At 36.0% G+C, this 18836-nt stretch overlaps 1 protein-coding gene across 3 annotated transcripts in view; it reads right to left on the bottom strand.

Moving 5' to 3' along the window:
• The window catches only part of FMN1 (formin 1), a 167217-nt gene that overhangs the window by 63979 nt on the left and 84402 nt on the right, over window positions 1-18836 (bottom strand). For all 3 annotated transcript variants that reach the window (XM_059849788.1, XM_059849789.1, XM_059849790.1), the window contains 3 exons: window positions 14028-14115; window positions 5158-5219; window positions 2987-3075 (listed from right to left, as the gene is read on the bottom strand). In XM_059849788.1, the coding sequence (XP_059705771.1) occupies window positions 2987-3075; window positions 5158-5219; window positions 14028-14115 (239 nt within the window). The remainder of the gene's footprint in view (window positions 1-2986; window positions 3076-5157; window positions 5220-14027; window positions 14116-18836) is intronic.

Below are 18836 nucleotides of genomic sequence, written 5' to 3'. Positions count from 1 at the left end.
GTAAAAAGAAGATGTCTTCAGATTCTGGAATTCAGAGTATTCAAACGAAATATCCAGACAGAACGCTTATAACTGAAATCTGTCACAAAAAGGAATTTTAGTGACTACAAATGTAGCAACTAATCAAAAAGTCATAGCATGAAACTATGGCTGTCACAGACAAACCACCAATTCAGATGGAAAAAACTTCAGAAGAGAAAGATTCTTATTTCAATTTTACTCTGAGAAAAGTAGGTTTTTTACTTAAAATAACGATGATGTGCCTGTGACATCGCTTTTGGATGGGTTTCTCATTACTACAATTCTAAATGTAACAATGAAAGTAGAAAATATGCTGTACATCATACCCCTCTCTTTAGAAACTGCAAATAAAAAATGCATTTACTTGAAAACTCCTTTAGCCTACCAGAATCTTGTAGTTAAGGAGAGAACTTTCAAGCCAGGCCTATTATGGTGTTAGTGTAAAGAACATTCTTGCAGAAGATGGACAAGGAAGGCTGATTCTAAGGAGGTAAACCAACTTTCAGATCACATTTATCTACATTTGAAGAATATAAAATTTAGAAGCAATTTTTTGGGAAAAAGGTGTATCTAATCCTGTAAGCTTCTAAGTATGACAGCAGGATTTAAACTGAAGTCAAAGCAGAGCTGTCTTCAAAGAGAAGCAAGTGGCATTACTGGGACAGGGATTATAAATCACTCCCTAGTTCCTGAATCAAACTACATACAAACCAGTACCATATTGTTACTATTTCCTTTATTAGTACTTATTTCACAGTGGAGAAGCCTACACAGACAATATACTAAAACTAAATGGGATCTCTTGGAAAGTAGCTATAGCATCTGTATCCTGCTAGGAAAGCCCCAAATTGTAGCCAGTTTTGCATATAAATCTTTATCATGCCAATTAATATTAGCATTTTAACAGCTATTATCATGAAGAATAATTTAGGGGGGTATTGTTATGTTGCTGTCATACTTAAGAGTTTGTGCCGAATTTAACATACAAGACAAAAATCATGTGTACAGAAGAACATCAGTGATACCACTAAAGCTTTTTATTTGTCTGGTAATCCAAGCACATAAGGGTTTCCTTTAGACTTCAGTGAACTCAATTCACACGTTGCACTACATGAATGACTACTGTTAGTATGGGCAACCATTCGATAAATTATTTCATGTACACTTTTGTTTTGATCCTCATTAATGACAATACATGAGGCTCCTGCCCCACAGCAAATATTTCTAATTGCACATACAAATTTAGCACTTTTCTGTCTTTAACCTTTTATGGGGCTAATGAGTAAAGCACAGCTCCAACAAATCTCCTGTTCTGCAGTTAGGCTGACTTAGAGGCTGACTAAGACAACAAAGCCAGGGGCACATGATCAACTGAGTTTTCAGAAAGTTTTTTGAAGGTCCAACAAAATTTACAGAAGCCCATAACGCAAATTGTTTGCCCCTTAAGCTACCTTTTAAAAAGCTAGTATTCTTAACTTATGTAGCTTAATTATAGGGTAAAAATGGGATACTTAAGATTGCAGAAAGAGCACTGAGTAATAATTGATTAAAAAATAGCTTTTGTCTTTGATACTACTATTTCACTCTGAACCACCAGGCTTCATTTACAGTTCTTAATTATGTAACAATGATAGTATAAATCCAACTTTGTATTTAATTAAGATTAACCTCTCTGCACTATAAGTTACAAAAAAGACAACCTCCTATAACCCTAGAGCTCTACAAGATTCATATTCTCCAGAAGACAAAATGCATTCATATTTATTTAACTTGGACATACAGCAAACAGACTGCCAAAGATTCAAGCTCTGGAAAACATCAGCTAGTCACACAATGTATCCTTATGCCCCAAGCCAAGGCAATGAAAACCATGGACAAGGGATGCAAAAGTAAGCTAGGATATAAACTTTACAGATACTTGTCTTCTTAAGATTTACTAAAGAACAATAGCCTCTCTTCATCAAGACTAAGATAATAGCCTTATCTCCTAATATTAGCCTACTCCTTAGTGTGCAGTTACAAATGAGTATTTAGCTGCCTCATGTAAGGAGAAAAAGAAAAAAAAAATAATCTGCTCTTCAGCACTAACATTTTAATGGGAAAAAAGGTATGAAAATAAAGTAATTCTGACATTAACCAATCATATACCATCTCTATTTCAGTTCTTCCTCCCCCTACCCTTTCGTACACCAGAGACAGCAGAAAAGACAAGGACAGACAAGATGGAAAAGGAAACAAGATGACAGAGAGGCCTCTGGGAAGGAAGAATTGAAGAGGATAAGAGTACAAAAGAAAAAAGCAGTGAAGTAGCAGAAGACAAAAACCACTGATAGGCCAACATCTGAAATCAAATGTCTACACAAATATAAAACTTAGGATTACCATTCTGTTCATAAATTCTTGAGGATCCTTTCACATCAGTCTAAGGTGTATTACAACAGAAGGAGCAACAGTTATGTTTTTCATTCTAACAGTTGTCACTGGCCACAACAGTTCCAGGAGAACTGTGGCATCAGTCTTTTAGGTTTACAGTGAATTTGACCAGAGTATCCAAGGTGTCTTTGGTCATAGGATTAACCCAAACCCTCTGTTCATGCAGCTTTTCAAATAATTAACAATCAAAATCAGTCAAGCTTTGCTTTATGTAATGCTAATTTAGCCATAAATGCTCGAAGGGAAGGATAAGGCTTTTATAAATGTGAGAATGGGAACAAAAATTCTTATTGATTCAAGGCTACATATTTTATCAGTTCTGGTGGTCAAAGCTGATGTAGTAAACTCTGCCATGTCTGAAAAAAGTTTTGTGATAAGGGCAAATTTTTCATCATGTGTTGAAATACACAAAGTTTATAATTTTAGAAAAACTTATAATTACCAAGAATTATGTATCAAAATTGCTTTCAACATATAATCAAAGGACTACGTTATATAATGACAAACTATAAAAAAAAAACAAACAACTTACTGTTCTGGTTTATCCAGAAGCTTCAGTTCCTCCTCTTTTGAAGTCTGATAATATTGCTTGATTTTCTCCAGTTCATCCTTTTGTGCTCTCTGAGTGAATTAATATAAACTAATTAGTTACAAATTAGTAAGAGATTAATAAATTACTTCTTTACCTGTTTGCTTGCAAGACAGCAATTAAGTTTTTTAAACTGAGAATCATTTAGACTATGCAAAAGAGGGATGCTTAAAGATCTGTGATGAATTCCTGCAGTGCCTTACATGCCATTTACTGCACAGTACCATCCCCAAGAGTCATACCATGTGCCCAAGAGTATTGTCCAAATACTTCTTGAACTCCATCAGACTGATTCTGTGACCACTTCTCTGGGGAGCCTGTTCCAGTGCCCAAACACCCTTGGTGTGAAGAACCTTTCCATAATACCTAATCTGAATGTCCCCTGACATGACTTCAGGCCATTCCCTTAGGTCCTATCACTGTCACCACAAAGAGAAGATCTTCCCCTCCTCCCCCTCTGAAGAAGCTGCAGGCAGCCATGAGGTCTTCTCTGTCTCCTCCAGGCTGACAGGCCAAGTGACCTCAGCTGCTCCTTGTATGTCTTCCCCTCAAGGACTTTCACCATCTTCATAGCCCTCCTTTGGATCCTCTCTAACATCTTGTATCTTTTTTATACTGTGGCTCTCAGAACTGTCCCCAGCACTCGAGGTTTGGCCACCCCAGAGCAGAGCAGAGGGGACAATGCCCTCCCTTGCCTGGCTCTGATGCTGTGCCTGATGCACCCCAGGACACAGGTGGCCCTCCTGGCTGCCAGGGCACTGCTGACTCAAGTTCAACTTGCCATCGACCAGGACCCCCAAGTCCCTTGCCCCACAGAGCTTCTCTCCAGTGTTTCACTCCCCAGGGTTGCCCCATCCCAGGTGCAGAATCTGTCACTTGCTTTTTTTTAAACTTTATGCAGTTAGTGACTGCACAACCCTCTGATTTGTCAAGGCCTCTCTGCCTTCAAGGGAGTCAATGGCTCCTCCCAGTTTAGGAACATCATCAAACTTACCTAATACACATTCCAGTCCGGTGTCCAAGTTGTTAATGAAGATGCTGAAGAGCAAAGGGCTTAGGACAGAGCCCTGCAGAATGCCATAGTGACAGGCCACCAGTCTGATGTCACCCCATTCACTATAACCCTTTACACCTAACCCATGAACCAGCTGTTCACTCATCACATGATGTGTTTATCCAGCTGTGTGCTGGACATTTTATTCAAGAGGATGCTGTGGGAGATAGCATCAACATCTTTGCTGAAATTCAAGAAGATTACATCAGCTGGCTTCCTTTGGTCACAGAATCACCAAATATGTTGAGTTGAAAGGGACACATCAGGACTGTTGAGTACAACTCCTGGCCCTGCACAGGACACCCCAAGAATCACACCACGTGCCTGAGTGCATTGTCCAAACACTTCCAGTTGACTGAGACCTCTCCAGATTCCCAAGAGAATTCAAAAATCATCAAAAGGCCACATAATGACATCACCTAGTTCTTTGAATATTCTTGGATGAATTCTATCAGGCCCCATAGACATACAGGGGTCCAGCTGGAGCTGCACATCCCACACAAGTTCAGAGTTATGGTCATCCAGCTCAGAGCACTGGGAGCCCTTCAGTCTATCACTGGTGTTAAAGACAGAGGTGAAGAAAGCATTAGACGTCTCTTTGCCTATGTCCCTGTTTGTGAAGTTGCCATTCTCATCCTGTAACCAGCTGATGTTATTTTTATACTGCCTGTTGCTATTAACATATTTAAACAACCTCTTTTAATTGTCCCCCACAGTTCTGTCCAGCTTCAACTCCAACTGAGCTTTGGCTGCACAAATTTTCTCCCTAGAGTGGCAAGCAGCATCTCTGTATTCCTCCCACATCAGCCGACCTTGCTTTCACTGGGCATACACATTCTTATTTTGCCATGGCTCCAAAAGGCAGCTCAGATAAGCCAACTTTCTATTTCATCTGCTTGAATACTTACATTTAGGAATTTCCTGCTCCTGTGCCCTTCATAAGGTGGTATTTGAAAAAAAATTTCTCAGGGGACCTTACTCACTAGTTCCCTGAGCAGCCTAAAGTCTGTATCTGCAAGACTTTGGTGATTAAACACATTTTTACCCCGCCTTTACTTACATTTTCATATAGGGCTTCCAGTGTCTCCAGATCTACTACAGAGTCATCAACACACAATATAGCTGTATAGAATACAAACACAAATTAGACACTGGAAAACATAAGTTAAGACTTCAGTTCTTTTCCTGAGAAATGTATCAAAGGGTTCTAATGTAGATACAGGACATTTATGTTTCCAGTTAATGGTTATTTCTAAGCATTTTATTTTTGTTCTGATGTCAAATCACAGCACTCCTACAAGAACATTCTATAAACTGTCTCAGGAGAGTAGAGTTCTACTTTTTCTCTCCAATATAATCAGCAGTCAAAGATGTGACCAGTCAAGTAGCCAGTTGATTGTGTAGTTGGCCAGGCAGGAGAACATGGGAACAACTGATACCAGACAACGAAGAGCACAGATATCATGCTAGCCTAGAAGGCTGGATAGGAAGGAATTGAGAGTGAGAGTATTTAAGTCTCCCTGTGTGCACGGGAAATCAGCAAGACATGCTTGTCTCGGAGCTAGCAATCTTGGTAAGTAGATAAATAGACAACTTTCAAAGTTTACAAGCTGTAAATCTGCAAGCAGAAAAGACTGTGCTACAGGTTTTAAGTTATCTTCAACAAGTTCACATTTAAGTTAGTTATCCAATAGAAACTATCCACATGACAATTTTCAGATAAATCCTTTTTAACACCACACAGACACACATGCAGTATACTCTTCAGTGATTAATTATGATTCATTACTAAAGATGAGAACTCTCAAAATGTTTCCTATCTTAGTTCCAAATATTTCTGTGTTTGGAATATACGACACAGGTGCTTCCAACATTTGCAAATCCCATTACAATTTAGGCAATTGGTATTGGTATTGGAAAATCTTGCTATTGGAAAATTGGTATTGGAACTCTTCTGAAAACTAAAGGGGATTGCTTCATCGTGCTTTCTAACACACTCTAGTGTTAAATTCCAGTAAGTTGAGAGATGCATAGTGGAATGGAAGTAACTCTGGATATTTAAATTTTCTGAAATCAGCTTTTCCTCAAGATTCATAAGGGGACTAGGCACAATTCTTGAACTCATGACTTACGCTTATATATTACTGAGAACACTAATCCCAAAAGAATCAAGGGCATAACCAGTGAGATGTTATTAGCTACTATCTGATAACTTTTAATTCAACTGTATTATATTTCCTCAAATGATCCTTGACTGCTCATGAACTTAGAGGATTTTAAAAGCTCTTGCTGCATTTGTAATCCACGTTTGAAAGGGGCAAGGCACACATCTTTAAATAATTATTTAAAAGTAATAAGCTTTCGCCTGCTCTACCACCTACCCCATGATTTTACATTGTGAAATTAACCAGCAGGCTAGTAAATTTTCTCTGTGGCAGACTAATTAATTTTATTAAAAGGTCCAGTGACATTTAGAATGCTTTAAAATTCTGCCTGTCAATTATTATTCCATCTGTTGACATTACACCTAGGTTTGAAGTAAAGAATTACACAGAAGACAGTATCAATGAGAAAAACCAGTATTTCCAACCATTTTTGTCTTAATGAAAGATTCAAAATCCTCAAGACTGTAACCAAATGTAAAGCCTGAACCACTTAGATTGGCAAAAATCTTTTTTTAAAGAAAATTCCTTAGGGTTTGAATTTATGAGATTCTCTCTTTTCTCCTGCAAGACAGTTCCAAGAGTTGTACTATCTTCTGTATCATCCAATAAAATTTCAAAAGAACCTAAGAGATGGAAAATCTCTTGGAAAACTGGTTTCACAGTCCAATATATTTAACAGTTAAGATTAACAGTATGCATATTAAGTTCAGAAACTTTCCCTTGTGGTTTAACTTTTTTCCTATTTTAGCATATTCTGAAATCTGCTTACAGGGAGAAATTTACTTACCCAAAGCTATCTAGAAAAAGCAACTTATTGGAGGCAATTTAAACTTGTACTAGAAATGCAAAGCATGTAATTGATAGTCAAATTTTTATGTACAAATCTATTATGATGACAGGAAGTAGTTTGATAAAACCCCACTGTAATAAGAATATCAAGTGTTACACAACTAGCTGAATATTTCAGCCAGATATTTGTCACCAAAATGGCCCCAGATCACAAAGTGGTTTTTAATGCTCTATTATGTTATCCATGTTTCTGTACTCAACATCAGATCTAACAAATCAGCATTGTTTTGAAGCGACACGATGAAACAAAAAAGTTTTTGTGACAAAACTAATGAAATACAATCTGCTAAACCACATATTTAATAGAATTAATAATAATCAATTTTAAGAGATATCAAAGTGAGGAATTATCTCTCTTGGACAGAGCATGGGATTGTATAAAAGTACTCAGAAAATATTTTCTGATTTACTTGCTATACAACCTGTACTGCTATTATTAGCAATGAATGCACAGACAGACAACTGCAGTTAAAAATCAAGCCATACAGCTGGACATCTTAGGATGTCAATGTATGTAGAGACACATTCCCAGTAAGTCAGAAGTACTGCCAAAATCCACATAACCTCCTTTATTTAATCTTTATACATTTTATTGTCTTAGCCCTTTTTTTTTTCCATTCAAGCTGATTGAACTGAATGCCATGCACATTTGGAGCAGAAGATAAAAATGAAAACAAGCAAATTTATGATGGGCCCATTTTTTGGAAAAAAAAACCACATTAATTTTGAAAAGCCCAAAGAAATCCCCAAATTCACAGGTGCCTTCATATTCTTATTCTTAAAATATGCCATGTGCAAATACGTTCACACTATTTGTGTAAATTAGCTTGAATTGGGGCAGCTTAAAAAAACCCATTGCACTAGATCAAACAAAGTAATTATTTTGATTTTTGCTTAAAGTAACAAAAGCTTTTAAATTTTTCTATGAAAAACAAAACCCACTTTTTATCATATGTATATTAACTTCATCAAAATTAATACAAACCTAGGTATGTTTTTCAAAAAGCTCTTCCTGATCCAGTGAATTTAACCATGATACTTTACTGCATTAAATCTCATTATATCCGGCTTACATAAGTGTAAGTAATATCAGTGGACTATCATAAATCCACAAAAGAGGCTCCAAAACAATTAATAGCTATTACAATATCAATCATCATCGGTGGTTTTTACTTTCATCTTGCTTTCTAGTTAGCTGTCTTCCTTACACTGTCAGTTCAGTTAGAATATTTCACCTACACCTCACAATATGTCAAAAGGAAGTAGACTCATGCTGTGAAAAGCTGGTAATTTTATTGGGTTCCTCTACCTTTAAAAAATCTGTTACTTGGCCAAGTCTGGTTTCTGAGATCCTTTTTTGCAGGGAAATTGAGGCAAACATTTTTATGTTGCCTATGGTGTCTGCTCACAAGAAGAAGAATTTATATACACAAGGATCATTAGTGCAGGGTTGCACCCATTAGGATATAATAACCGTCAGCTAGGACAAAAAACAGATCAGCATCATGCATTCAAACTAACAGGCACACATAAAAATACTTGCCAGCTACATTTCACATACTAAGAGCATTGCTTCAATTATAAACTTATACCAAAGGTTTTTAACATACTAACTTCTAAAAAATGAACCTAAGAGATTCCCTGCTGCACAGATTTTTCACATATTCTGATCAATTAAAAAATGTAAAGCAAAAAAAAGCTGAGAATTTAAAGCATGCTGTGCGCAGTGTACATACAACTTTGGAACTTAGAGTTTAATGTGAGAAATATACTTACCTCCTCTAAATAAGCTTAAATGCCAAGAGTCTTAAGGCAGAATCTGATATACAGACTCACTAAACACATTTTGGCTAAATCAGGATTTAAGTCCTGCTGACAGAGCTTACATCTACTCACCAGTATCAAACCATTTAATACGACAATTAGATGATGAAATATGAAGAAATCACCTTAACTGCTCCCAAATAATAAAACAAAAGTACATTATTTAAATAAAAGGAACTTGCCAAAGCTCAATTATTTGACCTGGAAGTACTTAGTTGTTTTAGGTACTGCATTCTGTTGAGTAAGGCTTGATTTCATGGGAATATGCAGCCTGTCATTGGGAAATTTAAATAAAATTGTGACTGACCTAGTCAATTAGACAATGACTGTTAAATACTTGGCAAAACTACCTGTAATATTCAAAACCCTCTGGCTTACTTCTGACAAACTGATATGTTATCAACTTATTTAAAGGTTTTTTCCAGTATTAATTGCCATGCAACACAAAAAAAAAAAGTATGTAATAAAGAAGCACCATGGGCACAATGGAGGTTTAGAAGACTAAGAAAGCTCAAATCCTGCAAGAAGTCATGAACAAAAGATTCTGGTACTAATGTTAACCTGCCCAAATGCAAAGGATATCCAAACAGATTAATAAAAATATGTGTTGTGAATTTTCCCAAAAAAAGAGAAAACCATTTAATTTTAGATGAAATGGTTTTCCAGCTTCTGAGATGGGTATGCAGCTATCTTTATACTTCATGTATAGTATGCCGAATATATAGAATATATACATGTAATATTTTGGGTAGGTGGGAAAGTCACAAAACTTTGGAACAACAGTTTAGATGTGAAATAAGGCATAACTTGCACTAAGACAATGCAAACCTATTTATAAATCTCCTGGGTGCTCTTATTAGAGCAATCCCAGGATTATTAGAAACATAATACTGAATCAGAATAATTATTAGACTGGTCATCAGTCTGGCTGGGTTAATCTGCAGTTCATATTCCAATTTTTTACTCCCACATGCTGAAATGAAGGGGAAATCACAAAGTTGAAGGAAACAAGTCAGATGCTTCACTTTTAGCATTAGAAATAATCTCTATAACTAAGGATAAATGTTAAGTTCTCCCCTTTCCATACAGGCTATATTCTGTCAGCATTATAGTGCTACAGTACAGCTACCATGGTTTTGGCAAATATAGCAGCGAAGTCTGCAGCTGTTCTGTGGGGAACATATTGCACTTTACTACCACAAAGAGTACAATAAGCTATTAGCTGTGCATCTGATGTGATCTACCACATCTCAAAGACGGAAAATATACCAGCATATATACCAGCAGACCATCTAGTTAATGTGCTCTGACAGCAATCAGGAATATTCAACAGCGAAATATTTCTCCAATGTAAAGAAGCAGAACTTCTAGTGCTCTACAATTTTAGCGGCAAAATGCAGGTACTATGAATGCACTATGAATGGAGGGATTTGGGATAATCACTCTTTTGAACATAAGATATCCACATTTTATCTACATCCCATTTTCTGTAACTAAAAGTTTTTCATCTGGGCTGCCCCACAATTTTGCCAGTTCTCTTGAACAAGGATCTCAGTAGCTCATGGAAAGCCAGTACATACACTGTGGAAAGAAGTATTATTATGTGTTTTCCAGTGCATTGCTATTGCCAGCTACTATCTTGGAGCTGTCTCAGTGAGAGGAATATTGACCTGTAAAAAGCTGGGACAAGGACCCACACAGTATTTTCAGCTATAATCAGCATTTCCCATTACAAACAAAAAGGAAACACCTCACTGTAGAGTGAGTTGTAGCATTTCAACACCAAAAACCACACAAGCAGTGTTGATCCACAAGTTTGTCTCTCAAGTTGTAGTATTTCAGCTGAACAATGATAGGAAAAGACAGAAATGGACTGATATGAAATGGAGATTACTTCTCTAAGTGTGGACGCTTAAAGTGTACCTAACAAGTGATCTCTGCTATTCCTCATCTCCTTTTATGAAGGTTTTTAAAAATGCAGAGAAGCAGCCTTAAAAATAATCTCAAACCTATGCACAATTTGATTACTGCTATTTGTCTTTTCAATATACAGATCCTATAAAGCATACTGAGTCAGACAGATTTTCTGCATGCTTCTTCCACTCAGGAAGAAGTGGTCTAACAAAAAACTTTATTGCTCTCACCAATACCAGATTCACCAGTGCTCAGAACACCAAAGTACCCGGATTTGTTCTCTCCTACTGAAAAAAAGCTGAGTCTTAGGACAGGTGCAGCATGACAATGTTAACTTTCCCTGTGCATCATATAATACCAACAGTACCCAAAATAATTATTTAGCTTTATGCTGTCTTCTCCTCAGACTGTACTCAGAAGCAGTATGGATATAAACTTATCTGCAAAGGATGAACTTCATTCTCTTAAACAAATACGTGTGGGAGATCCCCCTCCTGAAGTGTGGTGGCTGGCGCATTATCAAATGCAAACTCAAACATCTGGATGCCAGATATGGTCACTTGCTTGTTTTGCTCTGCTGAGTTATCTACAGAATATCCTGTGAAGCTATGTACTTTGACTTGAGAGGATAATCCTATGGATGTAGAAATCTCACACTGTTTTAAAGGAAGATGCAATTTTTCTTGTGGTTACTCTTTTGCCTTCTCTACAATTTTGGATGCATCTGTATGCACAGGGCAGTTTATCTGAGAATTTCTCTACCTGTATTCCATAACTGCTACCTAAGGTAGACTAACCAGCACATCACACATAGACCGGACATTCATTTGTACATGACTTTACAACAAACATGGTCATAAAAGCTTGAAATGAAAATTAGATCCTTTTTTTTCACTTCTGACTTTCTTTTGCTTCAGACTTCTACATTCTCTGTTGTAAGTGGTTGAAGGCTATTAACTTTTCCGTTTTTCACATACTGAATTACGCCATGGAAACTGGCATGAAAAAAGAGAAGAGTGCTTAATCTGCATGTTTCTAGAGGTAGCTCTTTGCAACTCCTCTTTAAAAGTAAAAAAAGTTGACATTCATGACCCAATGATTACATGCTTTTTTTGGTCAGGTGTTGTCATGCACCATTTAGCCTACTACGAATTTTTTTCATCCAGTGCATGGACTACAGCAGTCTTCAAATAATTTGTCTGCTGAGAGGCAGGACTGCCCACAGATTTAAATTACACAAAATACTATGAAATAAACAGACATTAAAATAGAAACAAACATAATTCTAATGTTGTTTTCAGAATAATGTACATTTCTAAAGGTCCTCTCTACAGAACAAAGTTTTCTCTGAGTTTTGTGAACTGGTTTTTCACCCTAGTCTCTGAACACAGATTTTGCTTAGAATCAGCCAGACTGCCTTGTTAGTATATTTTTTAAAAAGTTCCACTAAAGGTATTCCCAAATCCTGATGGTAGCTCCTCGCTGTTTCCATAAGCAAGAGGTAGCATATCCTATTGCTGCCTCGAGCAACACATGTGGTGACAGGCCAGTCATTTGCTATCTCAGACAAGAAAGGGCGATGAGTTCTAAACTTTTCTTCAGTGACAGCACTTGTTTTGGTGTCTTTCTTCTACCAACTCTCTAATTTTCATTAACCTTGTAGGACTACATTAGCTACGTCTACAACTGCAAGTAGTGTAGCCTTTAGAAATGGATTTGTAGACAGCCACAGTTCACACTACACACGTCTCAGGGAGTTTTAACTATCTCTGATCTGATCCTGGGGAATTTAGAAACTGCTATACATGGAGACTGATGGCACGCTCCTAAAGCAAATCTCATTTCATTGGATTCTGAAGCATGTTTGTGCACTCTGAGACTGCTCTGCAATGCAAACACAGCCAAGGGGACAACTGATAACACGTGATTCAAAAGCACACTGCTGACTCAAGTTAAAAATACTATTGGATATATACTTGGATATTTGGGTCATTATGGCCTCTTAGAGTTGGTATAAATTGGCCAGAAGATTTCAAAAGCTACACAAGTACAGCAAACAACTGAGAGAGACAGAGATGTTCTATTTTAGTAGAACGTCATGGCACGGAAAATAAAAAGAAAACCAACCTCTGAAGATTCTTAAGACTATTACCCAGTTTTTGTAATAAAGCTTCTATCCTATCCCTGTGCTGTTGACACTGCCAGCAAATTATTTAGACCTTTAGTAATAGCAGTTTTTTTCCATCTCATTCTGATACCTTTCACACAATACTGGCAGACACAAAGTTATTCCTTCTTTTCCTTATTCCTCTGTATCCCAAGAGACATCTGTGAGCCCTTGTGCTTTTAAAGTGCTAGATGCTCAAAGGCTCTTTTGAAATTAATAATAATCAATGCCAGCAGCATCTCAACACCCTACCCAGTATTTGCATGTGATGGAAGGAAAAACAATAGCAAAAAAGGAGACATCAACTTGAGTTGTTCCAGCAGTTGTTTTAAATGGTGAATATTTTCCTTTTCTTAATGTGAAAAAGAAATAAACAATATCCTTAAACAATATCTTTTTAAATCCAGAACATAAGCAGACTCTCAATCACCCCAGTGTTCTGAAAAATCTGTATTTCTCTACAGTTGTATTGGCAAACTCAAATAATTTCTACCAGTAACGGAATTTACAACTGACTAGCCCCATGCTTTGAATTTACAACATGACTAGCCCCATGCTTTGAAAAATGCCATCCAGTAATTCTCTTTCTGATTCTTACACGGTAACATCAGTTTGGGATGTACTTCTTATACTGTTAATGAAGCAAAATGTAAATATTAAAAAACACTGACTGCATATTTGATGCCTGAAAGATTTATGTGTAAGCCCTCCATTTAATTCTTGTTGGTGGCTGACTTGCTTTAGAAAAAGCAGGGAACTGCAGGGGAGGAATATGGAAACACTGCACTGAAAGTGTTATGCTAACTGTAAAGGTCCAGAAAGAGTTGTACTTAAATTCAATTCTAGTTTTTAGGTAAAACTTTGACATAAACTGGAATATACTGGAAGAATGATTCTTCTGGTAGTTTTAGGAGACTATTCAAAACACTATACTGCACTGTCAGAAATTATCTGAGGGCTATGATAAAATATCCATCTAAGTAGAATACATTAGGTGTAAGAAACACTTACCTTGTTGAATATCCTTCATCTCCAAGTGCAAACTGGATATTAAAATTCCTACAGTTTGAGACCGCTTTCCATCCAGCAATTTGATAATCTAGAAAGGTGATGCAAAATGATCTGAGATCAAGGGAACACTCTACAAAATATTCAGTCACTTTTACAACAGAGGCTAATTTGTGAATTGAATTCAATATTACTCCAAACATCAAACCCTTTCATGAACTAAATGTGGTAGTGAGATCTTCATCTTATCTTTGTGCTCTGCACCTTAACAAATGAATAAGACTGAATTCTCACCTGGTCTACCAAAGATCATCACCTCTTACTTGTAGGATGCTGTTACACAGGAAAAGAAAAAGGCACATCAAATATTTATTCTGGAATTTGTTTTTCTCCCCCTTTTTCTTTAAATGACATTTAAGAACTATTAATGACACCGAGTACATTACAAGTTCCTTAGTTTGTCTGGTAATTTACATTTCAGTGTGAACAGGCTTATGTCTATTTTTTCAGCAAAGAATCAAGTCCTGACCAAGAAGAATTGAAGAATTGTCTTTTTATGTCCTCTCAACACTACTTCTGGAACACTGGGCACTACTCAAAGTATTTCTTTTCCTCATGTCTGAATGTGCTTATTCCACACTGTTGACACTTCACAGGGATTTCAGGATTTTTTTCACATTTGGGTACAGATATTTGATAGTATAATATACTGACATTCAGACTGTATTACTTTCTGATGTCAGTTTAGGGGGAGAAGAAGAAAGAGGAGGAAGGGAAACCTTAATGTTATTTTGGCTGGTTGAAATTACTTATAAAGAAGGGGATCAGTGATGCTCAGATGTTACAAAAGTAAAAAACTTATTTCCCACAATTTCTGGGCTATTGGTATTTGTGATTTTGATCTATTTTGTAAGGAAGCTATGACAGGACCACATCACAAAATGCAATATAGACACAAATTCTTCAAAAATACAAAATGTTCTGATCCAAGTAGATGGCTTACTTCATAGTGTTGATGTACAAAAACTATCAAAAATACTAACTCCTATGCAAATATCTAATAAAAAACTATCAAAATACTAACTCCTATGTTTTCCCTAAATTTATATTCTTAGTATTTAAAGAATATTTAATCTATATTTCTCAAAATTTAATTTTATTATTTAAATTAAAGGTGGCACTTATATTTGGATATTTAATCATAGTAAGAACTCAAAGCAATCGTTATCCCTTATTCCTAGAATATTTTTATTGATACTCAAATTAAAGACAGTTAACTGACAAAATTTATACTAACTCATAAAAATGTATCCTATCTGTGTTTTATGTGATTTACAAATATTTACCTACAAAAATACTTAGTCACTCATCAATAAAAAAACTACATTTTTGACAAATAGAGGAAAAAGAAATCATACCGATATTTTCATGTGAAAATGAAAAGTTAGTATTTTGAGTACTGAAATTGGATAATACATGCACAAGTTGGAACAAATGCTCTCTTCAACAAAGATCTAACAGATATTTTAGGTCCTTCTTGTAGGTACTCAATAATAAATTTATGTTAAAGTAGATTGCGCATATTTTCTGCCAAAATTGGAAAAAATCTATCCTGAGAGTTTTTCTGCCTACATGGACAGCACATATGATGGATATTAAGAATTTAATATTGTGGAAAGTGTTTTGTTCAAATGACAAAGTATTCAGGCTCTTTATCTCCTGAATACACAAGCAGACAAGATGATTTTGCTCCAAACTTGCTTGGAAGTGTCACATCCTGCTGACTGATTCTTCTGAGCAAATGCAAGTAACTGCTTGGTTTATCATGGTCATCTCTGAAGCTTTACATGAATTTGCTGAACTCCGCAGCACATTAACTTCTTACAGGGATAATTACAGGTTTCAGCAGTATGCAATTTGTACAGCATTCACTGACCTCCAAGTTGACCTTGTTCAGGGCAAATTCATAGGTTGTCATAAACCCCATTAGACATGCCTAGTTTGAGGCAAAACCTTTCCAGACTACAGCTGTTGTAGACAATATGACATTTGAAATCATTCCATTGAAGTATTTGTAAGTGCTACTATATCCTCCATATATGACCAAACTAGCTCACATCACTAAGCAAGACCTCCCCCCCTAAACAATTTGTGAGAAAACCCGTAAAGAAAGCCCTATATAATTTTAAAAGTTAAACCAGAGATTAATGATTTAAAACAGCAACTGACTGTATGTTCACTTGCATTTTATACAAATGTACACATGGTCACAATAATCAGGCATTAAGATTGATGCAGACTACCTGAAATAGCTTCAACCAAGCAACTGAAGGCTAATAATTAATTCATTAGAGAGCAAAAATGGAGGACCATGATAACAGAATAGCTTACATTAAGCATAAAACTACTTCAAACCCACAGTTATAATGTTAAGTATTAAACTGGAATTTTCTCATAGATTTTTAGAATCAATGTGGAACTTGAAAGACTTTGCAGTTAAAATATATAATCAGTAGTAAAAGAGAGAATTAATTTTCAAAGATAGAATAACCATCATTGGGACAAAGTTACTATCTCTAGGGGGGAATTATATGTGTGTGTATTCCAAATAGAAAGAAGACACAAAAAAAAAATCAGCACATTTTCAGTTCAGTAAAAACATAAGGCAAATAAAAGGAACGTTTGTAAAGACTGTGTTGAATTATTTAGTCTATGCTTTTAAAAGACAAATCACTGATCACCTCTCAGCATATTGGGACTTGCGTGTAGCTGGCAGTGACAGGTAAGCAGCCACAAGCCAGCTGACGCCAGCTGATGCTGCTGTGCCAGCTGGTGGGGTTCGCCAGCTGCCTGTTGCTTCTCCAGACTATGAATGTATTGTTGTAATGGATGCAGCATCTTCTGGCTTAGTGACAAAATTGTGACTGCTGGTGATAATTCCTTTACTTCACTGATCCACTGCATTATTTGACTTCTGTTGTTTTTTCCCTTATTTTTTAATGTTAAGTTAGCTGATTTGCTGTACACAAGTGTCTCATCTACATCTTTGAAATCTTTATAATCTAATTAAAAAATGAAGCTATACCAAACCTTGAATACACTAATAAATTATTCTGTCATTTCCATTAGAAGGTGTTTCTCTAATATAGCCAGAAATGCATTTCATTAAATACTGTATAGTAGACTTTACTGTTCTGTCAAACTACAATGCCTATATTCTGTCCAGGACACTTACTAGTGCTGAAATCTGAAGAGATTCAGTTTACTTTAGTGATTGAAAGTTAAATCCTTCCTCCTGGTGGTGCATGGATTCCTTCCATAATATTTAAATTTATTGAGAAAAGCCATAAGCTAAAAAGCTGCCCTGCTATTACAGCATTTCCCTCCATTCCCACTCACCAACTTTTACAGCAAATCAACTGCCTGGACCCATGTTTGGATTGCTGAAATCCTGTTCAAACACAGGAAGAATATCCAGCACAAGAAGCCAAAGTATGTCCCTCAAGCCATTCTGCATAAACACTCCAAGAGTTACCAATGAACTTTCAGAAGCTTAAGACTAGACATCATCTCTCATATTCCTACTCAAGGGAGAGCCAAATTTAACTATGTTTTCCTTCATATGAGTGAACCATAGCTTTATATTTTTAAAAGTTTATTTACAATTTTATTGGCCTGAAAACACCACTACTTTTAGTCTTTTTCTAAAGTACACACAAATGGCAATGTATCAGGTTCAAATAGGAAGTATGAATGAGCTAGCAAGAAACTTTTCTCAATAGCTTTATTCCTATCAGAACTGCAAAAATTAGACAAACCACGAAATAGATCTTCACCCTGTGGATAATTTCCATATTCTACATGACTTCAGGGCTTTGTGATAAACAAGGAATGCCAGTTATTTTTCTCAGCACAGCATAAAATGTAAAAAGAAAGTGAGAGTGCCTGGGACAAGCATGCACTAGCATTTCATTACTTCTGCTTAAGTTTGAACAGGGTTTATTATCTTATGCAGACAGCTGAAGACAGTCATTGTGCTTCAACCCAGCAAAGCTTCCAACATTTTCTGCAATATCTGCCCTTCTTGCGGAAACACAAAATTTATTAATTGTAATTCCTCATTTAGTTAGATGGACAAAAAACTTGCTGACAGGCATATCCCTTTCAGTTAAAAAAATGCAATTCACTCAAAATATTGACACTCTTCGTAAATGAGAACACATGTTAATAATTATGTGAAGTCTGTTAGAGATAATAGACAACAGAAAAGCCATTATCTTTAATGTCCTCCTGCGTCTTTGAAATTATAATCATTGCACTAAAGGGCCAAAAATGATTGATGGACTTTCATTTGGAGCATACACCTGACACAAATTACTTGACATTCACTCTTTTTTTTTTCTAAGATGAAGACAGAGCGGCATCACAAATATCCAACTATCCTGTTTCTTGAAAAAGTATAGGAAAAATACTTGAGTTTTTGAGGATAAATTACTAACAAGTGCTCAAATACATTGGAAAAACTAACACAGCATCAAAATATGTGTTAGATCTAGCAATGGAGCTACAAAATGCACATGGAAAAAAAGCAATCTTTTTCATTACCTCTTTTTCAAGATTACAGAGTATCATAGCTTATTACATAATGAATAATGTCTTTTATTTATTTGATTGATATTCAGGTGCTAAGGGACGTTTGTTTTCCTCCAATAATTTGAACTTTTCCTGCTGCAGATTCAATCACTTTAGAACTATAAAATAACTATGAAATAAATCCCACTCCTTCTTTATATTATTTATGCATCTAGAGTC

This window comes from Haemorhous mexicanus, chromosome 6, assembly GCF_027477595.1.
Source record: "Haemorhous mexicanus isolate bHaeMex1 chromosome 6, bHaeMex1.pri, whole genome shotgun sequence".
Taxonomy (NCBI): domain Eukaryota; kingdom Metazoa; phylum Chordata; class Aves; order Passeriformes; family Fringillidae; genus Haemorhous; species Haemorhous mexicanus.
The sequence above is the reverse complement of the archived record's forward strand: the minus strand, read 5'-3'. Positions and strand labels throughout refer to the sequence as shown.